Here is a 24,614-nt window from a genome sequence, read left to right as displayed (position 1 = left end):
GTATGAGATCCTTCACGCCTGCCAGGACTACAAACCAAGCAATTCATAGGATGCCGTTTCTAAATGGGAATTTCCATCTTTCTCTAAGTATAGAGCTTACTGTTCTTGAGCTTAATGAGACAGCATCCTAAAATTAAAAAAAAAAAAAGCTGTGGTGTAGCTTTGCAGTTTTGGCAGTGGTCCAGGAGTTGTTTGTTTTGTGGTTTTCCACCCCTCCCAAAAAAATAATGCCCCAGACCTTGAAAACTGTAGTTTCTAATCCAGTGACATTTCTTCATATTTCTTCATGGTAACTTTTCTTGCAATCTGTTAGCTGTAGGCATCTTAGATCAGGCTTTAACAAAATGACAGAGTGAAAGATGTCCCTGCCCATCTGCCCGTGGCTGGGCAGTTGGACTACGTGATCTATAAAGTTCCCTTCCAACTGGAATAATTCTGTATGATTCTCTGATCTTCCAGAAGTAGTTGCATTGCTTTGGGAATATAGCCTGAGAAAAGTTGAAGGACATGATTTAGTGGTGGGCTTGGCAGTGTTATGTTAATGGTTGAACTTGATCTTAAAGGTCTTTTCCAACCAAAACCAATCCTGTGATTCTATGAAAAGTCTTTAGTGGCATCTTTTCCTTTCCACCTTTGCAGAAAATAAATTTCTGGTTTAGACAGGATATTTTACACAATTTTCAGTAAGAGACAAACTAGAATTAAGTTTATTAAGTGTTTTGATTTCAGATATTTTACTAGGTATGATACTTTTCTCTATCACATCATTCTTATACTAATCTGTCTCAGCTCACTTCCAATGACAATATTTGATTTAGAGCATCTTAAAATAAGGAAAATTATATTACGTCTTAAGGAAAATTACATTACAACTGTGATGATTTTTTTTTTAGCCTGTTTTCACACAATCTAGAGCAAGACTGGTTTCCACTTTGTCAAACTTTGATCCTTTTATAATCAGAAGATAATGTGAGGTCTTGACTAGCATCTCAAATGCTGGATCGGCACATGCTCTTGATGCTTTTAAGCAGCTTTAAGAGAAGTGGGTCTGAAGGACAGACTCTGTTTCTCTAGCACTTGGTTAGGTTTTATGCAATTCAAAGCTGTGAAATAGAGTTTCAGCTGATGCAGGTTTTTATAATATTTGCAGCCATGACCACACAATTGAAAACTAAACTATCAACTTCTTCTAATGATTTCTGGTGAAGCTGATAATTTCTTGTTTCAGTACCAAAAGCAGATTGGATGCAGTCTTTATCTCAAGCATCTTGGGTTAAATCTTAAATGATTGCTGTCACCCTGTAATGACACTGTTGGTCATATTTTATTTAACTCCTTAGTGCAATTTTGTTACTGTTTTTTGTTTTAAGAACAGTAATCTGCTTTACTGGTTGAAGATTAGTATTTATGTTGCTCCCAGTAGGTAGAATGGTGTAGGAGAGTCATTATATGACTGCAATTGAACAGTATTCCATTTATGTAATGTATTAGATGTTAGGAATTTATAGGCTTGAATCATGGGTATTTCATTCCAACTTATAAATCTTGTCTTATGTTCTTCTACAACCACAAATCTCTACACATTTCTAGCTTAGGAGGAAAATAGAAAGTGTTGCTAACCAAGATACAGAGCACTTATTTTTAAGTTATAGGAATGATTCTGTGGTACCTTTTAAAGTCTTGTCAGTTATAGGCTTTTTGGAACATACAGCAAGTGTTAGATAATTACAAAATGGGCAGATTGTTGAGTGGCCACACACATATTACTCAAATCATAATCCTAGAATTTGGGCCTTAATGTTTAAGGTTGCAATTTTTTTGACAGTATATATACATAAGGAGAAAATGATTTGAGATTTAATGGCATATTTTCCACAATTTCTGTTTTCCAGAGCAGAGACACTGTACCCTTGATGTTCTCAGAAAACTTAAGGCTCAACCTACTTTCTTCGCTGCAACCAGACTTTCTACCATGCTGAGTGGAAGTGATGAAGTATATGCAAACTGCATGGTAGTAGATCAGGTAAGCTTATATTTGAATTTTTGGCAACTTTTTCACCGTCTTCTGTTAAAGTAGCCTATTTACGTGATAGCAAGATATTCTGGATCTGTCAGCAGTGGTGTGTGGCCAATTAATAAAGCTCTAAAATTAACAGATCCAGTTGATGTGGTCCTGCTCTGGTAGGTGGGTTGGACTAGACTGATCCTTCAAAGTCCCTTCCAGTCCTTGAGATTCTGTGAATTATTCTTCCTGTCCTATTGAGAGAACTTTGCAGCTGTGTCTTTTCTGCGTGTTTCTGAGCTAAATGAGATTTACTTCTTTCTAAGAAACACGAACACAATGTAACTTTCTTATATGTACTTCAGATTTTCTGAATTCTGTGTATGTTTAGAAGCAAGACATATTTGGTAATGCTGGCTGATTTCAGAGGTTAATTATAAGCTGATAGCTATGCTTTAGGCTCAGCAAAAATGAGATAGTGCTGACAGTTGAAGTCAATGTCCTACAACTGACGTGGAGCATTCTGGTGCTGGAAATCCTGTCTTAATATTCATCGTTTCTGTTTTATTTGTCACCAGCAAAAGAAATTATATAGAATGTCCAGACCAAATTATATTTTACATCACCATATTGTGTCTGAATTACCTCTCCTTGTTTCAGAAGTGGTTGAAGAAATTTAATTATTTGTAACCTTCTGTGGGCTCTTCCTGAGGTGAAAGTTGGAATACAGGAGTGAAAAATGATCAGACATGTTACACAAGGACTGAGATTTTTCAAGTGTGATTTCCTGCCCAGCCCCCTCCCACCACTTTCCTTAAACACTTCAGCCACTTCATTCACTGCATATTTAGTTTGTTGTTACAACTGAGACGGTAGTTTCAGTCAGAGGCCAGTATGTTCGAAATGCACCTAACGTTTCTGAGAGATGCATGAAATAACTTCTTGGTAGTGAGCAACTCTCAGGGGAACTGTATATGCAGTCTGTGAACCCTTGATTTTAACAATATCCAGCTTGGAAGGACAGGGCTGCAGAACGTACAGCTCTGTTAGGGATGCAGATAATGTTTACTTTACCTTTCCACATTCAATACTATTAACTTACTAACTGGGGCCGAATCCTCCTCTCTGAACACTATGCAAGAGTTGGAGCAGCTGCTGGAGGAGGTCCCTCTGGTGCCGAGTGGAAGCACTTCCCAGGCAGGAATAGCTTTGAAGGGAAGAATATTTGTGTAAGATCTGGGAGAAGCATTTTTCCTTTGTGCATCAGATCTGCATGACACAAGTGCATGCAGACTTGCAAGCACCATACCTTTGAATCAAATATGGGCTGCTGTAAAATTGCCAGCAATTTTTTCTTTTAATGAGAGAAACATCATTACTGTGAGGACGAAAACACATCTCAAGTGGGGCTGGAGAGGAGGAAGTCAGCAGCAGCCTGAAACAGCAGGGCTTTGGTGATGCCTGCAATCATTCCTTGCTTTTTGCTGGTTGAGTGTTTTCACTGTATGACTTTTCAGTATTATTCAATGTCTCACTAGACAACAGTAAACAGTATTTTGATATCTTCTGCGGAATCAATAGGAGATTTCAACCTCAGTTGCACAAAGAATTATTTGCTAGTAGGGTACAAATCCCGATCCCTGTACCTGAGAAAACATAATTGCCAATTCCATTCCTGTCTTCATGCAAGAGGAAGGGTGCTTCATGCCCCCAGTTGCTTCATGGCAAAAAATAAATATTCCTCTCCTTTCCTCCTTGGAGAACTTCCGTTCCAGGTCTTGTATATTTATGTCAAAACTTAGGAAACTGATGTTGGAAAATAGAAGTGCGTGATGTGTTGGTTGATTTTTTTTCCAAATTAAATTACACTATGTTTGAATTCTCCTCCATATGTCTCCCACATATGTTATGCATATTTTTTGCTCAACTCAAGTGTATTTTTTAATAAAATCTAAACATATATGAATTGATGCATTTACAAAAGGTATAAATATGAATGAGAAATACATTAGACTTGCAAATACTGATTCATTGCTGCTCTAATTGTGGAAAAAAGGAATGCAAGGTCTACAATCTCTTAGCCATATAACTTGCCTTCAATTCCTGTGCTGTAAAAAGTAATAAGACTAAAAACGGGCAAACTGTGTAGATGTAAATAAAATGACAAACTAATTTGATCCACATTCCCTGACAATACAGCTTGTTACTTCCTCTTACAAGCATTCAATTTTTTTCTCTGCAGGCTGAAGATTTAAAGACTAACTATGTTCACAGACATGGCATCAGCAGTGAAACTTGTCTGAATTTCACTGACTCCATCCCAATGGCTAAAAGCTCTTCATCTCCCTCTCTTGAGGAGAATGACCAGTACAAGTATGTTCCCAATGAAGGAAATAAAAGATCAGGCAAAAATAGAGAAAGTACAGATTTAAGACATTCTATTTCACCTTCTGATCCTTATGGAATAGATTCATACCTCCCATTTAAGACTCATGGATTTGTTAAGGATCGTGGACAACTATATGCTGACATGAAAAAAAGAAGGTATGGAATTGACTTGATGATATGGCCAATGTAAGGATTATTTATGATAAACTTTTGTTTCAAATGATGAAACAGTATACAGATTACTGAATATTATAATAATAATAATATAATTACTAAAATCACAGTATTCAGTCACTGGGTATTTAAATTGCCCTAATGAAGCATTTTCATAAGAGAATTATGAAGATATTTTTAACAAATAAAAGATGTCATAGAATGGTAGGGTTGGAAGAGACCTTTAGAGGTCATCTAGTCCAATATCCCTGCAGAAGCAGGTCAACCTAGATCAAGTCCTCAAAGTAAATTATTTTTAAATGCAAATTTATACTTTTATATTTTTATTTCTTGTGTGTATTCTTGGAAAAGATTAATCTATTCATTGTAAGAGTTTCCATTGTGCTGGTTTTGTCAGAAACCAGAATTTCACCCTAGTTTTCTTCATTTAAGGAACTAATGAACTCTGGTAATCTTTCTATTCTTTGCCTATAGAAGGACTAGTTTAATGCAGATTCTGTATATTTTTTTTACCTGAAAAGACACAGTGCAGAGTACATCTATCATTTCTGATAGGTTCAGACCGTTTTCTGCATTTTTACTGGTACAAAACCTTTGCTGCCAGCAGAGCCAGTTGTCTTTGGACCCTTCTCTTAATGGCTTTAGATTATGCTAGGAACTGGTTGGCTTCAGGAATGCAGAGAGCTTTGAAGATGAAACGATATATTTTTTTTAACAATTAGTAAATTTTGATATAAAGGTTTTATTGCTTCTCTGAGTAGAAGAGATCTGAAATCAGTTCCTTCTTGTACAGGAGGAAATTTGAATCTATCTCCCACCTTTCAAGAGTCTTTTGACTAGTTGTAGGTAGGGCATCATATCTATGTAAAAACAGTAATAATGTAGTAGTATCTGTCAATTGTTGATTAAAGTGGGCAATAAGATTGGCTCTACTTTAATTTTGAGTTTTACACCTCCATAAAGTCCCATTAGATGAAATCTTTTAACACAGATAAGACAACAAATGTCAGACTAAGTGTTGTTCTTTTCCAAACCTTTTACTTTTGCTAGCTATGAGGTTATCATGTAGATTACGATAAATAAACTTCTGTCTTTCTGTCATGAATATTTTTCTCCCATGTATTTTTAGATACTCCCACCTTTCTTAAGACAAAGGTCAGGTATTTATATATAAGCTTTAAGTGCTTGTATAAATTTTCAGAGAGATGTGATTGACCTTAATATGTCAACTGTAAGTGATCCCAGCGTTACACATAAACCAAGACTATTGGTGTGTAATTCCAGCAGAACCTAGTTTGGACTGCTTCCATCAGAAGTAGTTTTGGACAATATTGATAGATTTGCCCTTTGACAAAGTGAATTGAAGTAGTGTGTGAAGGAATTGTTGTGCTACTATTCCTGGTAGGAACTCTGACTATTTAGAAATACCACACATAATTTAGAGTTTTATGTTATAAGGTTGGAATGTTACTGCAAGCAGTCAACCATTCATTCTAGTCACTCCGATGAAGAGACTGTGAACTGACTCTTGTGACTAACAGGACACATCCTGGGAAACCCTAGTACTGACGAGAAACCTTAGAACAGTCTTCTGCTCAGGAACTCTCACCAATCAAATAGTCTGTAGGTATCTGAGGTGTTGATTTAGTCAGAGATTTTTCAGTGTATTTGTAGTCCTATAGGTTTTTTAAGTTTGTATATTTTGAAGTGGATGTCATAAACCATCTGAGACTCTCCTTCATCTCTCCTATTAGTTTTATGTTCCATCTTCCATGAAGTCTCAGATGTAGAAAAAAAGATGTCTGTGAATAGCCACATCATATCTTTCAAATACACACATGCAAAAAATACTCATATATACCCAAATATCTTAATACTGAAATCTGATCTAGTTGTCTCAGTTCTCCTTGTCATCTATGAAGAGAGGTAAATGTGTTTCTGGAATGAAACATCTCATTTTAAGGGAAATGCTGAACATTGGTCTGAAAGTCATCCTCCAGACTGTCTGTGGCAGGAGTCTGCGTGATCATGGGAGACGTGAATGTCTGTACTGCAGATCCACGAGGTTGAGTCAGATGAGTACTCTGCAGAGTGACTGAGTACCTTGACAAGGTGACTGAGAAATTGAGAAGAGACTCAGGATGACTTACCTCACATAATCATGGTGGTTTGAGTTGCCATTGGTAAAATATACAGCAGTATCTTTGCTTGTTGCATTAGGGTTAAAATGAATTATTAATAGAATTCATGAGAAATAAAAACTTCTTTGTCTTCTTCAGTTCCAGTCTCGATGACCTTGAAGTAGATGGTGGAAGTGGAGGTGGTTTGGACAGTTCCCACATTCACTATGCTCACCTGAGCTCTTCAGAGGCCATGGCTTGTAGCAGAGATGGATTGGACTTACCTACCAGTCTGCAGCCCAGGGTATTTGATACTATTTTGGTTTGCATAGTTTTAAGTAAATTGCTGAAAACATGTAAGAAACATCAGAATCAGAAAGGGGAAAGTGAGTTCTGAGTTGGCAGTGCTAGTTACTCTGGAGAGCAGCTTGCACCGGCTTATGGAGCTGTAGCTCCCTGTTTGTGACTGGGCTCAGCAGCAGCCATGGGAAGGGTCAATTAGAGACTCACTTCAGCTTTGAAAGACACATCACTTATCAGAAGTGTTTCAAAGGAAATATCTCAAGTTCAGTCAATTGGCATTTTCTAACCAAAATATATTCAATGAGGAAATGTTTAACCAGCTCTAATTCATGAAAGAATAACAGCTTTTCGAAGTATAAAACCAACCTGCTGCCTGTCTTAAAACAATTGCTAGGCTCAGGGAAATTCAGTTAGGTTTTGTGCACTAACCAGTACAAATCTGTTCTCTGCATTATGGTCTTCTGAAGTATCATGACTACATTAATTTTCAATAGACATGATACTATTTCTGAAGTCTTCACACACATAGATAATTATTTTTGCATTTGAAGGGATTCTTTGTTTTTCATTAGACAAACACCTTGCAACTCTAGAGCTTTATTTTATCTGATCTTCAGCAATACATGAAAGGAAAAAACAAGTCCAGTACAAGCACTGAATTCTGTTAGGGCTACTTTTAAATAAAATGATAAGCAATTTAGGACTAGGCTCTTAAATGTAAGTGATGTATCAAAAATCAGTTTCCTTTCAAGCCTCATAATTGACATATTTGGGGATTGGAAAATATTTTCCTGTACGATTAAAAAAACCCAAATAAACCAAACACAAGAGAGGAAAGAGAAAGAACCAAACTCCTTTCTCTAGGAGCTCTGACATCAGTAATTACCAAGGCAAGGTGTTAGTCTCCATGAAGTGTCTTTGACATGTTAAAGTCCTATGATTATGGCTCCCTTGGTAAAAAAAAAGCTTGATTGATTATCAGATATAATGGCCAACAACACTGTTTGGCTGGCACTTGCCACCAAACTGGAGAAGAATGTGAGCTTTCTCTTGGTCTAATTTACACCCACAAATTATTTCCTGTAGTATACAAGTTTATCATAGTGGAAGTATGACAAACTTCCTAAGAATTCAGATGAAGTGCTTCAACTTAAAGCTTTACTGAACACAAGAAAATGTGTGCTAATTGTCTGTCTTTCAGAAATTCTGTCACTGATTAATTTTGTTTCTCTTGCTGATACATTTCAAAACAAGGTGAGTTTAAATTTGCTGCAATTTCTTGTAGGAATGCGCAGCATCTGGGGTTCGTTCGCGCTCCTATTCCTGTTCCTTACCCAAAAGTTTATTAGGAAGACCTCACCTTTCCTGGGACTTTGCAGCTGGGAATTCAAATAAAGGTCAGTGCTCTGGCTTTGCACCCGCACAGCATCATCTCCTGCCTGCCTACTTCAGACCCAGTGCTCACAGCTTTGCTCAGACCTATCCTGCACACAGACTTTACCAGTGTGTGTCAAGGCAGCGTTTGGTTGCCTTCAGGTACCCTTGCCTTCCTCCTGTACTCTTCTCACATCTACTGCCCTGCATGCCCTCCCCTAATACAGCAGCTGATCCTTGGGAGAGCATTAGTCAGAAAAAGTAATGCAGGCAAGGGTAGTAATCTTCTTTTAGGAAGATCATTGCCCCAGGGTCTTGCTGGGTGTCTGGCAGAGGCTGCGAGGAAGCTTGGTATCACAGGAGAGGCATCAAAGAGAGCAGGTGGCCCTAGCTTCCTGTAGATCCTGGAGAATCTTTGAAATGTGGATGGGCTGTCATCATCTCCACAGACTAGGGGGGAGAAAACCCACTCTATCCACCAAGTGGACTCAGAGTTGTCCCTGCAAGAAGCTAGTGATTTTTTACAAATTGTTGCTAACATGCTTTATTTCTAGACACATAGTATCATATGTAGAAAACAACTGACACTTTTTGCAATGAGAGCATGGGTTGCATTTTAAAACCATTCAAAACATGAACTACATGTGCTGTGCTTTTCATATAGATCGCATAACTTAAAAAATACTAGCATTTCAAGAGGCTTGTCTTTGAAGGTCTTTTCCAACCAAAACTGTTCTGTGATTAAGTGACATGGAATGAAAAAATGTTTCAGAAAAGTTGTGAAAATGTTGTTAGCTTTGAAACCAGTTAACAAATTAAAAAGCTCTTAGAGTGTGAGATGGAGAAGGGTGATGGACAGACATATAGTCTGACTGCCAACATCATATTTCCTTAAGAAGTTGTGTCAAACAATGCAGCACATTACTTGTTTGTGGTTGCTTAAATTCACTGAGATTTTGTGTCTCCTTGTAAAGTGGAGTATGTATAGCAGCCTGCAGCACACAGCTGTGTTGTATTGTTCCACATCACTTAATGTATTTATGACCAGTTGTGTCCAACAAATGAGAGGAGAAAGTCTCTGTCAAAACAAGGCAGAAAAAAAAGAGGGAAGTATGTCACAGAAGTAGAGGATGGCAGATCAGCAAAGTCATGTGTTATGTGCTTAAAATCAAAACAGATTTCCTTTGAACTCACAGTGAAGAAACTGTTGCTGTCCCAGCCTGTTAAGCTTCATCTAGACACCCGTACTTGCTCTGACCTGATCTGGGCTGAAGCCTATGTCCTGTTCGTTCTCCCTCCCCTTCCTTGTGGGACAATCAGTGCTGGACCTTTACCTGTTTTGTGGAGGAAGTGAAAACCCTTTCCTGTTCTTGCTTTGGAAACAGGCTGTTCTGCAGCCCACAGTACAGATGCAATTGAAATCTTTTCAGTATGCTTAGATTTAAAATAACTACCTTCTTTTATTCAAGGAGGCATATCAAGCTGTAACAGTAAAGGATTTGTCCCTGCCCTGTAGGTGATGTGCTCATGAGCAGTGGTCAATCTCTCTTTCAGACTCTTTGACTAGATCACTGTTTCTGCTCCACCCTTGTAGTAAGTACCTCAGTGCCAGCCATGCAGTGATACTTTGCGTGAGACTGTCCCATGGAGACATGTGCATTGTGTCTTCCAAAAGCACCCTTGTGGCACAGGTTGTGCCCAGCAGGTAGATGAAATGCACTTTCAGTCTCACTACTTCTTGGGTAAAGATACTAGCTCTCATTAATCTGAAGTCTGTTTATCTAAAGATATGGTGGTTCAATGGGGTGTGTTTAAGTTTGTATCTAGCATTAGAGAAGGAGTAGCCTGATGCTTTGATTTTTGGCAAATGTTTCAGTATCTTTCTGAACCTTTTGTGCTTTGCAAAAATGTCTGCAAAATGGAATGGCTTCTAATTTGGAAATGGTAGAGCGTGGTCTCTATCATTTTGTTGTTTTCTTGCTTTTTATTTTTTACCTTCCAAACAATGCAACTGAATTCTTTATATTTTTATTTTGCTTTTCGGGCAGTTTGTTGCAAAGTATCTCCTTGAGTCCCCTCTGCTGTTCCAAGGATGTAAACTTGTAACACATGGCACAACCTGTGCAGTATATAGACTAGCAATACTCTTCTTTATGGAAAGAAATTATATTATAGTTAAAGCTGCGTAAGACAGGTAACATCAAAGGCCAGAAGAATGTCATTGTGGTTTTTTTAAAACGAGTGACATAAAAAAGCAAAATGAAATGTGACTCATCAAGTCTGATATCCATCTCAGTTCTGTCAGATTCTATCAACTAAACAAAGCTTAGGGGAGTGGTCTTAACCTGGGAAAAACTGCTTCTAATGTGTATTCGTTTTTGCTTTTCTAATTTTTCAAATGACATTTCAAGCCCATAACAACAAGCTTATGGCCTGTCAGAGGTTGTGTGTTTCACATAAATGTGACAACCTTGCAACTGATAACTGTTTTGTCTTGCAGAGCGAACATACAGTCTGCCCCAGCAGTCCCGGGAGAGGAGGTAGGTTTCCTTGTCACAGGCAGCGTTTACAAGCGCAGGTCTGTGCAAGAATGCCACCTAGGGAGCAGAGTGGGAAGGAGGCCTCTGCACCTCTCACGACAGGCATTTCAGCAGCCATTTAGGGGAGCATTCCTTGCCCGGGGAAGCTCTAAGCCCATGCTTAAACCCTGTGCCAAGCTCTGACTGACTGTGCCATCCTCTCCACACCCATCCCGCACTGGGGATTTCCTGTATGCTATTGTGGGACATGATCCTTTCCAGTGTAGAAACATCCAAAACTCCTCAATAAGCAAGAGGGCTTTTGATAACAAACATGGTCTAGGCAAGCTTGTAACATGTTCAGAGCACTCACAGGCTAGTGTTGCTCCTTTTTATAAAGGTAGATTGCAGTGTTTTTTCAATAAAGTCAGTTAAACCCCCAATAAAACATGTAATTGTAAATGTTTGGTGAAACAAATATTATCGAGATTCTGCTCTGTTTTAAGGAACTATACCCACTGGAATGAGGGGCTTTTTCCACTGTTCTCTTTTTCAGGATTAAGGAAGAGGAATGGAATAAGTATATTGTACCCTCAAAAAATGAGTCTGAAAAATGTAAAGTAAGTCGAACTTTCAGCTTTCTGATGAACAGAATGACCAGCACACGGAATAAGTACAAGGTAGTTTGGGATTTATATCTATATTATTATATATAATTAGATCACTGCAATTAAATGAATTACAAATGATAGGGACCTGGACAGGCTGGAGCAATGGACCAAGTTACATGAGATGTAACAAGGCCAAGTGCCAGGTCCTGCACTTGGGTCACACCAGCCCCATGCAACACAACAGTCTTGGGGAAAAGTGGCTGGAGAGCTTTCCTGCAGAAAAGGACCTGGAGATGTTTGTTGAAAACTGTGTGAATATGAGCCAGCAGTGTGCCCAGGTGTCCATGAAGGTCAACGGCATCCTGGCTTGTATGAGAAAATAAAGTAGCCAGCAGGACCAGGGAAGGAATTGTCGCCTTGTACTTGATGCTGGTGAGGCCACACTTTGAGTACTATGTTCAGTTTTGGGCCTCTCGCTGCCAGAGGGGTGTTGAGGTGCTGGAGCACGTCCAGAGATGGGCAGTGAAGCTGGTGAAGGGTCTGGAGAATAAGTCTGATGATGAGTGGCTGAGGGAGCTGGGGGTATTTAATCTGGAGAAGAGAAAGCTGAGGAGAGATGTGATCTCACTCTACAACTACCTGAAAGATGCTGGAGTCCCCGTCCCTGGAGATATCTAAGGGATGTGTAAAAGAAGTGCTGAGGGACATGATTTAGTTTAGTGATGGGCTTCGCAGTGTGGGGTTAGTGGTTGGACTCAATGTTCTTACAGGTCTTTGCCAACTGAAATGGTTCTATAATAAGTTGTTGTTACAAAACCATGTAAGTAATAGGAAAAAATGATTTTTTTATTTTTTAATTTTTAAAATGTATGCAGGGTACCCTAAAATGGCTTTCATATTAAAAGCCAGCTTTCCTTTTAAACAGTAGCCTTAGCTGAACAATATCAAGTATTTTCCTTACCATGTTTTGGATGTCATCAGTAATCTCATTTAACAATTTAGCCAAAGCTAAAATATATGAATTACATTAAAAAAGTAATTTTTCCTGTTGAATAAAATTGATATGTGTGCCTGTTCTTGCAACTACTGTTCTATGTTGGCACATAATCATTTACCTCATTTGAAGAATTTACCTCATTTTGAAAGAATTTGAAGAATTTACCTCATTTGAAGTTAATTGAACTGTTGCATGAGTCAGCTCTGCTTAGTGTACAAGATTTGAGGCCTGTACAGTCAAACCTATGTACTATGGAAGGTAAATGAGAACATTTGTGGATTAACTTTGAGGTATCTGAAGTTTAGATTAATGGCATCGATTTGCAACTTGAGTGATGGATTTAGCAACAGATCTTCATAGATGGCTTTTCAGTAGCTTTGCAGGCTATCTAGTGCACCCTCCTGTGCCCCAGATTATTCTAACATACGTGATTGTGAAGATGGGTGGCTGAGACAGTGTCTTTGAGAGTGGCAGAACTGGCTGTGAACGTGTATATCTGGTCCAGCAGCCATACGTTAGCCTGTGTCTGTGAAGTCTCCTAAAGAATAGCTACTAGGGCAACACCTGCATCATTTTAGGATTTTTAGGACAATGTTAGATGTAGTAATAAGGTATACTGTTACCTCTCTTCCAGGACATGCAGTAAATGTTTTAGAATAATTTACTCTTACAAGGGAATGTATTAGTGTTTTAAAGATTGTGCTTTGTCTTCTTTTCTCATGTCCCTTTTCTTTTTCCTTCCTTTCTTTTTTTAAAAATTCTTTCGTCCTGCTTCTGCTATTGGGGATGAAGAAGAAAATTAAAGATAGCAAAGATAAATTGAAATGGAACAAGCACAATTTTACAAATGGGACCTTCTCAGGAGTTATCCCATGTATGGTCTGTGAAAAAGCCCTGCTAGTAAAGGAGTCACTGCAGTGCTCTTGTAAGTAGTTGCTGGCTTTTGTGTGTGCTTGGAACCCTGCTTTGAGATTCTGGTTCAATATTTTGTTTCAAAAAGAAACCCCATGCCTAGATTTGGATGAACCTCTTTTATGTAACAAACTGAGACTGGGAAGGGAGAGGGAGGAAGGATAGCAGGTGACAGATTCAGAGCGGACCATGGTCATCTCCTAGCTCCCCAGCACAGCACCTTAGGGAAAAGCTTCTTCCTAGCCAGAGGCTGTCACATTAAGGCATCCTCAGAGATGCTTTTGCTGGAGCAGGGAAAAAGATGAAGCATCAGAGTAACATTTTCTGAAGACTGGAGACCCAGTTCAGTGCCAGGCTTTGAAATGTAGCTTCTCTTTCAGGTTGCGACATGGTTGTGCATAAAAGCTGCAGGGATTATTGTCCCGTGTGCACCAAGGTAACCTCCTATACTGCGTTGTTCTTACTAGAGGTATCTGCTTTCTAAGGGGTCTGGAAACAGCTTGAAGGAAAAAAATACACACAGCCTACCTGGAACCGGTGTATGTATGCAAAGGACTGCAAGTGTGTCAAAATGTTTGATGTGAGCAAGCACTGTGCTTGAACAACTTTTAGAAAAGGGTGAAAAATGAGTTTAAAGAGAGATTTCTGTTTTTGAAGAGTTGCAACTTCAAATTGTGAAATGGTGTGCTTGAAGGGATGCAAAAGGGCTTAAAAAGAAAGACTGATCAAAAACCAGAGATAACCCCTTGTGTAGAACGGGGAACCCCATATGTTTAGAATAATGGGAAGCAGAGAGGGAAGGATCTTTGGAAGACGACCAAGTACATCTCTTCACCTTTGGACAGGCTGACTTCTAGGTAACAATTTGGGCAGATGTTTGACCTATTCTGGAAAGTCTCTGGAGGAGGAGACTGCACAGACTGTCTAGGTAGTCACTCTCAGTGTTCAACTACGGTGGCAGACAGGGCAGTACCAGCAGTGGAGCTGAAGGATACTGCCTTCTTTTAAGTAGGAATACATGCATGGTGAGTTTATCATGACAAAGACATCATTTTTAAAAACAGATGTGTAAGGCTTCTGCCCTTATGGAATAAAATAAGACTTGCAGAGAAGTATGACACAGTGATACAGGTAATTTTTTCCAATTAGTGCAACTTAGACTGTGTCTTTCAAATTAGAAGTGTGGGGTTTGCATCGTGATGTTTTGCAGGAAGCGTGTTTTCATGCAGACACTTCAGCATAAACTAACCTCAAACTGGACAAAAGTTATTTAATTTGATTGCATCTGTCACATCATGACCTTGCACTAATTTCTGGGCAACTTTCAGGCATTAGGGCAGCTGAACTGGCAACTTCAGTTACTGGGGTTTGTGGTTTATCTGTCAAGAGGAGGTAAAAGCTACCATGACTCCTGACTCATCTCAAAAAGAGTGAGGTGCGGAAAATGTCCACTGACTGACCTCAAGGGAAATACATGCTTAAGCATAGCAGGCTTTTGCTCCCGGTTTTGCAAAAGTGCACTTTGGAAGGAGGGTTGATTCTGCCGCTGATACTCACAGCAGAACACAGCCCTTACACAAGTGCTTCGAGCTTGTTTGACAATAACTGAACGTGAGCTCTTTTTCTTGCAGCCTTCACAGGCAATATTCATGTAGAGGAAGTAGAATGCTGTAACTCAATGTCTTTGATTAGAATAGAAAGATTCTGTTTTGTATTGGAGTACAAATAATATCATTCTACTTTGAATATTGTTCACAGAACCATAGAATGGTAAGGGTTGGAAGGGACCTTTAGAGATCATCTAGTCCAACCCCCCTGCAGAAGCAGGTTCACCTAGATCAGGTTGCATAGGAACATGTCCAGGCAGGTCTTGAAGACCTCTGAGGAAGGAGACTCCACATCCTCCCTGGGCAGCCTGTGCCACTGCTCCCTCACGCCCTCAAAGTGAAATAGTTTTCTCTTATGTTTATATGGAACTTTTTGTGTTCCAGCTTCACTCCATTACCCCTTTTCCTGTTGCTAGATACAATAGAATATGGAGAGGCCTCAACATCCTGACATCTACAATTTAGATACTTGTTGATAAGATACCCCCTCAGTCTCCCCTTCTCTAGACTAAACAGCCCCAGTTCCTGCAGCCTTTCCTCGCAGAAGAATATTGTTATCTGCCAGTAACTAATAAACTTGGATTTATTAGTTATTGGTAGAAATTAGGACAATAATGTAAGACCACTTTCTTGAAGCCATTTTATGTGATGATAAATGGAAATGAGCTACTGACTTAACTATTTGTTGTGTTACCATCTATGATTTCATTGCAGTTTCATAAAATCCTTTTTTTCAGAAATCCCAGAAGAGGTACCATAATAAAAACAAACCTCAAGCTGGTGTAACAAGTAAGTTAAAAGTACTAGGTTTACACCTCTAAGCTAAAAATCATGAGACTGACAGCCCAAGCTTTCCTGAATAATTTTTGTTTTAAAGAAATGGCTGTTGAATTAGCCCATCTTCTACTAAAATGAATGGTAGTTTTATTACATTTTTGTTTTCAGTGAGAGTGAAAATCAAATGTAATCAGTTCTGTCTTATGCTTCTGAGGATGTCATTTATTATGTGCATGAATATTTGAATCTGCTATGTTTAGGTTTCAGTGTTATAACATGTATAATATGAGACTATTTTCTTCTCAATAATATCCACACTAGAGCTGTTCCACTTTGCCTACAGGCTTATCTTTATATTCTGTGGGAGAGCATCACAATCTTGTACCATGTCAAGTGGACTCTCTTGATACCTAGTATAAATCAATATGAATACCAGGTAGCATTTATCGGTATTAGGTGTGCTGTTGGTGATGTACTCTATGTTGTTTATCAAAGTGTTGTGTTGTGCTTTGCCTCACAGATTCCCTGCCTTCAGATATTGCACAGATAATGCTCTCTCCAGTACATTCTTCTTCCTCTATGCCTATGGGACTGTCTGCTGGAAGGAGGGAAGCCTCACAACAGTCCCATGCCTTGTCCCAAGGTGTCCTCAGTACCAGTTTAGAAAGGTAGAGAGAATGTGCCTGAGGGGACTATGCTATATGCATCATTTATTATTTCTGGGAAGATCAGAACTGTTAAATAAATATGGGATTTTTTTTCCTTCTGTAGAAGATGCATGCCATTTTCTGAACAAGACTCTGAGACTAGCACCTGGAGGTCCAAGTCACAATCTGAAGAGATGTTACAAACTTTAGGGACCTTTTCTTCAATGGATCCTTTTATGATGGAAGGTGAGAAGTATTGCACAGATGGCACAGTTTATAACCTATATTGGAAAGTGCAAAACAGAAAAACTCCTTAGTCAATATGGGAAGCCACTTCACCTGCTAAAAGATCACATATTTTTAATAATTACAGTTGTATCCCTCATTAAAGTGATACCATCAGATAAATTAGTCTTAAAATACAACTATCTTCCTAAAATGGCAGTATCCTTATTAAGTAAATAGAAAAGGCTTTTTCTGTTGCTAGGTGTGAGACTGAATGTAAAAGCTGAAGTGCATTCACTCACAAAGGATAGTGGAGATAACTCTCAATGGACATCAACTTTTGAAAATGTTTGACTTGATTTTTGAATATTAAAAAAGTTGCTTCAAGCAAAGAAGTACAAAAAGGATATTTTTATTATTTTGTTTTTTTTTTTTCGCCCTCCTTATCCCTACTGTCACGTTTGCAACACTTTGGCAGTAATAATTATGTCTGGCAAGTTTCTCTGTTGTAAAGTTACAGCCAGTGTTTGCAGAAGCATTGTCTGAAGTTCATCCTTGTAATGTATTCCCCTTGCTATATGATCACTACAGATCTGATGTGCAAAGAAACTTCTCGTAGTGTTAATATGCCTGGTGTTAATGAGATAAAACATTTTGTCATAGATGATGTGGATTTGTCTCAGTGGACTGATCTCCGCACAGATGCACAAGAGTTTGAAGCAGAGTCCTGGAGCCTTGTTGTGGATCCAGTGTTCTGTAGCAAGCAAGAAAAGGATGTCATCAAGAGACAGGATGTTATTTTTGGTCAGTATTTCAAACCTTCATGTAGGTTTAAAAACAACTTGGCATGGAAATTAGGGAACCTACACATTTTATGGCCATAAGTACTTCAACGTGGAATAATAATAAGGTACAAAGAACATTTTTGTCACAACTCATGATGTATCCTAGAGCTAAAGAAATGGAGAGTAGTAACTACCAGAGATATGTCTAACCTGTTTGCACGGTGGTTAAGATTGGAAGGTACCTCATCCAATTCCCTGATCAAGCAGTTGTAACCCCATCTGTTCAGTGGTGTATAATTGAGAGAACTCTGCCAGAGCCAGATAAATTAAGTCTTCCTACTGACATAGTCTGTTAGGTTTGAGAAAAAAAAAATCATTAAGGTTGTTGTGGTATTGTCCAGCTAGGGACAAAGAGCCACGAGGGTGCGTGCTCACTCCTCCCCCTCCTGGCAGAACAGGGAGGGGAACCAGAGAAAAGGGAAAAACCCACATAGATTGAAATAAGAATAATAGAACAACAAGAAGAAGAAACAAGTTTCAGGAAAAAACAATTATAACAGTAAATGAAGGGATATACAAAACGAATGGTGTGTGCTGCAGTTGCAGGGAGGTTCCCCCGCACCTCCCAACTAGTTCCCCCCCTGTATGTACTGAGCATGATGTCAGTATGGTATAAAATACCTGTTGGCTGGCCTGGGTCAGCTGCCCATGCTGTACCCCTTCCTACTTCCTCATCAAAGTTAACCCTATCCTAACCCAAACCAGGACAAAGGTGTGCAAAATGTTCAGGTAATTACTAATCTGTGCTGTTTTCTTTTATCTTGCAGAGCTGATGCAAACAGAAGTTCATCACATCCATACCCTGTTTATTATGTCTGAAATATTCAGGAAGGGGATGAAGGAGAAACTGCAGCTGGACCACAGCACGGTGGACAGAGTATTCCCCTGCTTAGATGAACTACTGGAGATACACAAGCAGTTCTTCTGCAGAATGAAGGAGAGACGACTGGAATCATGTGAGACAGGGAGTGAACGTAATTTTGTCATCAACAGACTTGGAGACATCCTTGTGCAGCAGGTAGAGGCATCAGCTCTTATAATCCTTTATGTACTCAAGCATCCCAAATTAAACAATTTATTGACTTCTAAACTTCTGTAGGCACAAATAGGACTAAGATTGCCTCATGAAATTAAAGACTGCCCCCTCGAGATTATTGGAGGGTGAAGTAGCAATAAGAGAAGATCAGTACTGATAAGTTAACTGTGATGAACTTGCGATCAACTTCTACCTATATGGTGCGAGTGATAAGGAAGTGATAAACTTGGTCCAGTTCACAGGGCTGCAAAAATGGGAAGCAACAGATTCACTTTTCTTGACAGCTGAGCAGAGGTGTGAAGAATTGCCTGATGATGGAAAAAATCCCTATTTGTTCTTTTCTTGAAGTGATCTGGCATGGTGCATCTCCAATTGCCACTCGCTTGGTGAGAGGTGGTCAAAGCATGTTTATGGTGACTATAGAAGCTGACTGACTGCTTGCTGACCACTTCACTTCCTTGCAATCAGGAATGTGTGGCTTTTCATGTTTGGTCAGTCAGTTTTCACTCCACCACTGAAACAAAGAAACTGGATTGTTACTTTGTCTAGAAGTGGTATGGAGATAAGGCAAATGTAAATAATCCTCAAAGGGATTGTCTTTGCAAAGAGGTGAAGGAAATGCTGATATAATAATTGTTCTAGCTGTTATTGGCACAACTGTAGCAGAGATTGCTTATGCTCTCTTCAGCCTAAGTTCCTGTTCTTGCTCTTAAAAATAGCTAGCCCATTTTCATTATGTAGTGACAGGCTCTGTTAGAGACATTCGGAGAACTTGAGAAACAGCATAAAAGTTCTGTGTTTGTGCAAAATATATTAAAGATGGCCACTTTCCTGGTAGGTGCAACATTGAACACAATGCACTTATTAATTTCTTCAGTTTTCAGAGGAAAATGCAACTAAAATGAAGAAAATATACGGAGAGTTCTGTAGTCATCAAAAAGAAGCTGTTAATCTCTTCAAAGAGTTGCAACAAAACAAGAAGTTCCAGAATTTTATTAAAGTAAGTTTGCATAGAAACATTATCACTATTGACAAAATGCTCAGGAAAAAGATTGGTAGCTTTTACTTAGATTTAGGATTAAAATTATATTTGGTAACTGACTTTTAATATGTAATAAAAATGGCAAAGTTTTATCCATCTTAACCAGTGAAGTGATAAATTACTTTTTTTCCCCCCCCCATTTTAAAAAGCTTTGTCATCCAGTGTATATGATACACATGTTCCTGCTATAAGTACATCTAATCCCTCAGGGCAGCGACTGTTCCTTGGGGATGTTTCAGATAACCCAGCATTTTGTTTTAGCTTACTCTAATGCATTTAGATAGTATTTTTTAGTAGTGAATTGGTGGTTTAATGTGCTTTTACTACTTAAGGTACATATTTGTGTCTGTGCAGCTGCAAAATAGTAACCTGTTGGCACGACGCCAAGGAATCCCTGAGTGCATTTTGCTTGTCACTCAGCGAATCACCAAATACCCTGTTTTGGTTGAAAGGATATTGCAATACTCAAAAGGTGAGTAAAAGCTAAAGTGTTGCTTCACCTCTGGGTGTGTTTTTAAGGTAAGAAATATACACTGCTACAATATAACAAAAGATGAAATTCACTGCTCTGTAGAGAACCAGGCAACATGAATATCTACCATTGAGGCAAATGTCACCTGAACATGGTGTTTGGTTTATGTGGTCTTTGTTCAAGGCTGGGCTGTGAAGATTTCCAGTGTTTCAGATGGGTAAGCCGTAGAAGCCTAGAAGACCATAGCTGTATTAGGAAAAGATCTTGACTACAGGATGTGAACTAATTCAGGCATGCATCTGCACCTTCTTTGAAATTATTTCCGTGGAGTTTCTTGTAAGTAGTGCTAGGCAAAGGTTTCGTAAAGCACTCTTCAGTTTTTTGAACAAAGCTTGAATGACCTCTGAAATTCTGTAGAGTGTTTTAGAAATACTAGTAGCTTGCAGATATTGCACTCAAAATGGGGGATGAGTGTTGTAGAAAATTACATATCCAAATGCAAACCCTCTGTGCCTGCAATCCTGTTTCAAGGTTTGTTATCCTGCTTTGCCAGAAGAGTGACATACTATATGAATTAATTATCCACTAAATTTTTTACAATGCTAACAGCTCATAAATGTGTCAGAAACTATTCAACGTGTTGTTCTGACCAATGAATAAATCTGAAGTACGTCATCTTTTAATAGGCATGTCAGACAAAGGTAGATGCCTCTAATATTTCTTGTAGATTGTCAGGCTCAACTGAAAATGATATATTTATCAGTTTAAGCTTTGCATCATGGTCATTTCTCTCAGAAAGGAGTAATACCTTCTCTTGAATATGCTTACTACTATTGTGTTGTTTGTTTTTTGTTTTGAACAGAAGGAACCGAAGAACATAAAGACCTGTGCAAAGCCCTTCGTCTAATCAAGGACATGATTGCAGCAGTAGATCTGAAAGTGAATGAATATGAGAAAAAGCAAAAGCTGTTGGAAATTTTCAGTAGAACTGAAAACAAAACGTACACAAAGATGAAAAACGGGTATGTTTTCAGGAAGCAAGACTTGATGAGGAAAAAGAGGTTTCTTCTTCATGAAGGTTTAGTGTACTGGAAGACAGCAACGGGTCGTTTCAAAGGTATTCCATCTAAGCAGTAATGTCTTAACTCTTTATTTGCCAATAGCATGTAAAGATTGTTTGGTTTAAGAGCAAAAATACTTTATTATGCTGTATTGCAAACACAAATTTCTGGGGTAATGGTATTGAGAATATGCCACTGATTGCTGGAAGCGTAGTTGCAGAAGCTGCCATCATTTATGGGTCTGGGTAAGACTGTATGTCTGGGTAAGAAGACAAGTTGACATACAAAGCTATCATCTGCATTCCTTCTTCCAGTCATCTCCTTTTAGTTCATTGGTTTGCAGTTTCACCCCATAACATAATCTTTACTTAAAAGAAGTTCATATTGTTCACAGTATTGTCTTACATTCATAATGCATGAAAAAATCATGTGCTGTTCTTTGGTGGTACCGGGACACCCACAGTGGAAAAGAAAATCTGAAGCCACATTATTCTGGATGTCAATTTTTACATGCAAGCCTAGAATTTGATTTTTGGTGTAAATCACATGTAGGAATTGAGGGGGTTTTTTGAGCTTACTAATATTACTGTACAACTTTATAAAGTCATCTGTTAATTGTTATTCCAGAGATTCTTGCACCAGTGAAATACTGTGCTGTAAGTATATATTACAGCATAGGCAGAACAAACTTCAGATGGGACAGTCTTTGCTAGGTTGCCCGTGAGTGGCCTGGGGAAGTTGTATTGATGATGGAATGAGGAATTCTTTTCACGGGCCAGTGCTCCAGTGTGGTGCTGCAAGGGCGTATATAGCAGAAAGCGTGACCTTTCTTGGGAGATACAAAGTGATGGTAGACAGTTGCTTCATACAGACTATAGGCTAATCCAGATATTTCCCGTTTAGTTTAGATCCTTTTCTATCTTATTCCTACATAGGATTCTGTGGGATATTTGTTGAGCAAGTCTTCTCCCTTTATAAGATAAAAGAAGAAATTGAATAATTGGCATAACTTCAGGTAAAAACCTCATCATTTTTCTTTTCTCATTTTAAGATACTTTAGCACTGCTTCTAACTGATGTGCTGCTGTTCTTACAAGAAAAAGATCAAAAATACATCTTTTCAGCTGTTGTAAGTATATTATCAGACGTTTGAATATATACATTGCACTGCTATTTATATATTTCTTGAAAACGAAGTCCTTTTCTAGGTTATTCATACATAATTAGCTTTGTTTTCTAAAACCTTGGCAGTGTGTTCAGAATAGTAGTGTAACAGTAAATGGAAAATAAAGCTTATTTTCAAATTAAATATTTTTTTCAGGAAGATGGTATGGTGGTTTAGCCCTGTCTGGGTGCCAGATGCCCACCAAGTACCCCTCCTAAACTGGACAGGGGAGAGAAATGCAATGAGAGGTTCATGAGTTAAGATAAGGACAGGAAAATTGCTCAGCAATTAGCGTCACGGGCAAAACAGACTCACGTTGGGGAGAAAAGGTTTGATTTGTTAATGAACCATCAAAACAGAGCAGGGAAATGAGAAATAAACCCAAATCTTAAAAGATTTTCTCCCACTGCTCCTTCTTCCCAATTGCGGTCAGTTCATTACAGACTTTGCCGCTTCTTCTCGGGGGGAGGCCTCCTCACACTTCCCACTGCTACACTGTGGGGTCCCTCCCCACAGGAGACTGTCCCTCATGAACTTCTCCAGCGTGGGTCCTTCCCATGGGCTACAGTTCCTCACAAACTGCTCCAGCATGGGACCTCCCATGGGCACAGCTCCTCACACCCTGCTGCAACGTGGGTCATCCACCGGGAGAACAGTCCTTCAGGGACAGACTGCTCCAGCCTGAGCGCTTCACAGGATCACAAGTCCTGACAGCAAACCTGCTCTGGTGTTGGCTCCTCTCTTCTCACAGGCTCCCAGGTCCTGCCAGGACTTGCTTCAGGGTGTTTCCCACACCCTGAAGTCACAGCCTCCTTCAGGCATCCACCCCCTCTGGTGTGGGTTCCTCCACAGGCTGTGAGTGGATCTCTGCTCCCTGGTGGCCTCCATGGGCTGCAGGGGCACAGCTGCCTCACCATGGTCCTCACCACAGGTCACAGGGGAGTCTTTCTTTCAGGGCCTAAGAACCCTCCTCCACTGACCTTGGTGTCTGCAGAGATGTGTTCACATTCTCACTCCCTGTTGCTACTGCAGTTCAGCTACTGCACAGCAACTTCTTCCCATCTCAAATGCATTATTCACAGAGGCGTTGCCCCCATCACTAATTGGCCAGGCCTAGGTCAGCTGTGGGTCCACCTTAGAACTGACTGGCATTAGCCCTGTCAGCTACAGGGGAAGCTTCTGGCAGCTCTTTGTTTAAAGAGGCCACCTCTGTAGCTCCCCCCGCTACCAAGACCTGGCCCAGGCACGTCCACTACATGTGGATGGAAATAACAGAATGATATTTTTAATGTCATACCTGGTCTGGTTATGAAAGTGGGAAGCAGTGTGCATTCTTTCAGTTATCTGAAATACATCTGAACTTCTGGTTCTAAAAAACAAAACTGGACAATAATTTTAGCTGCAAATGTAGTAGTAAATGCACAGAAAACATGTCTTAGCTCATAGAGAGAAGTTCCCAAACCACATATATAAATATAAACAATATATGAATATATACCTCAGTATCGTCAAACCTCCAGGATTTGCTTTTTAGCACATACTCAGTGTTTCAGTTGTTCATAAATATAATAATATGTTTTTAGAAAGAGTTAAAAAAAAAAGTCTGAATACTCAAAAACTGCAGCCTCTTATACCTGGTGAGAACATATGCAATCAGATTATACCAGGAATAGAATTAGTCCAGTTAATTGAAAAATTCTGCTTTTCTGAAAGGCTGATGTTTTCTAAGAGAGTAATTTATTATTTGCATGTTCTGTGACTGTTTCTCCCAGGATCAGAAGCCTTCCGTTATCTCCCTTCAGAGGCTCATAGTAAGAGAAGTAGCCAATGAAGAAAGAGGGATGTTTCTGATCAGCGCTTCCTCTGCAGGGCCTGAGATGTATGAGGTTCATACCAGCTCCAAAGAGGAACGTAACAACTGGATGAGGCATATTCAAGATGCAGTGGAAAGGTAGAGGAAAAAGTGTTTTGTTTTTTATCTTGGCAGTCCAAAACAGATAGGAGGTTGGTTAGGTATTTAGGTATATATAGTGTGCTCTCTGTGGTAATGTGCTCTCTGTTCTGCATTGCACTGGATCCATCCTGTGAGGTTGAGTTTTCTTCTGAGTGCAAGATTCAGAAACCCAAAACCTCACCATCACTTCTGCCAAATGTATCATGTTACTTACTGGTTCTCCACTGAATCCACAGACATCTTTCCTCTCCCCATAGCAGCCATTGTAAGCTTCCCTCACCTCTGCCTTTGGCACCAGATGCTTTCCAGAGTCCTGCCAGGTGTCCATACAAACCATTTTTGGGAAATTCCCAGTCATGCCTGTTATCTTGATACAGATATTTA

At 39.3% G+C, this 24,614-nt stretch overlaps 1 protein-coding gene across 1 annotated transcript in view; it reads left to right on the top strand.

Annotated features, from left to right (window-relative positions):
* Window positions 1–24,614, top strand: part of ARHGEF28 (Rho guanine nucleotide exchange factor 28) — a 126,699-nt gene that overhangs the window by 71,148 nt on the left and 30,937 nt on the right. The window contains exons 10-27 of the mRNA XM_062017778.1: window positions 1,898–2,023; window positions 4,245–4,546; window positions 6,844–6,988; window positions 8,273–8,384; window positions 10,862–10,901; window positions 11,437–11,560; window positions 13,281–13,413; window positions 13,781–13,836; window positions 15,745–15,796; window positions 16,305–16,452; window positions 16,556–16,677; window positions 17,320–17,460; window positions 18,269–18,519; window positions 19,415–19,537; window positions 19,934–20,051; window positions 20,914–21,168; window positions 22,164–22,240; window positions 24,049–24,227. Coding sequence (XP_061873762.1) covers window positions 1,898–2,023; window positions 4,245–4,546; window positions 6,844–6,988; window positions 8,273–8,384; window positions 10,862–10,901; window positions 11,437–11,560; window positions 13,281–13,413; window positions 13,781–13,836; window positions 15,745–15,796; window positions 16,305–16,452; window positions 16,556–16,677; window positions 17,320–17,460; window positions 18,269–18,519; window positions 19,415–19,537; window positions 19,934–20,051; window positions 20,914–21,168; window positions 22,164–22,240; window positions 24,049–24,227 — 2,504 coding nt within the window. The remainder of the gene's footprint in view (window positions 1–1,897; window positions 2,024–4,244; window positions 4,547–6,843; window positions 6,989–8,272; window positions 8,385–10,861; window positions 10,902–11,436; window positions 11,561–13,280; window positions 13,414–13,780; window positions 13,837–15,744; window positions 15,797–16,304; window positions 16,453–16,555; window positions 16,678–17,319; window positions 17,461–18,268; window positions 18,520–19,414; window positions 19,538–19,933; window positions 20,052–20,913; window positions 21,169–22,163; window positions 22,241–24,048; window positions 24,228–24,614) is intronic.

This window comes from Colius striatus, chromosome Z, assembly GCF_028858725.1.
Source record: "Colius striatus isolate bColStr4 chromosome Z, bColStr4.1.hap1, whole genome shotgun sequence".
Classification (NCBI taxonomy): domain Eukaryota; kingdom Metazoa; phylum Chordata; class Aves; order Coliiformes; family Coliidae; genus Colius; species Colius striatus.
The sequence above is the reverse complement of the archived record's forward strand: the minus strand, read 5'-3'. Positions and strand labels throughout refer to the sequence as shown.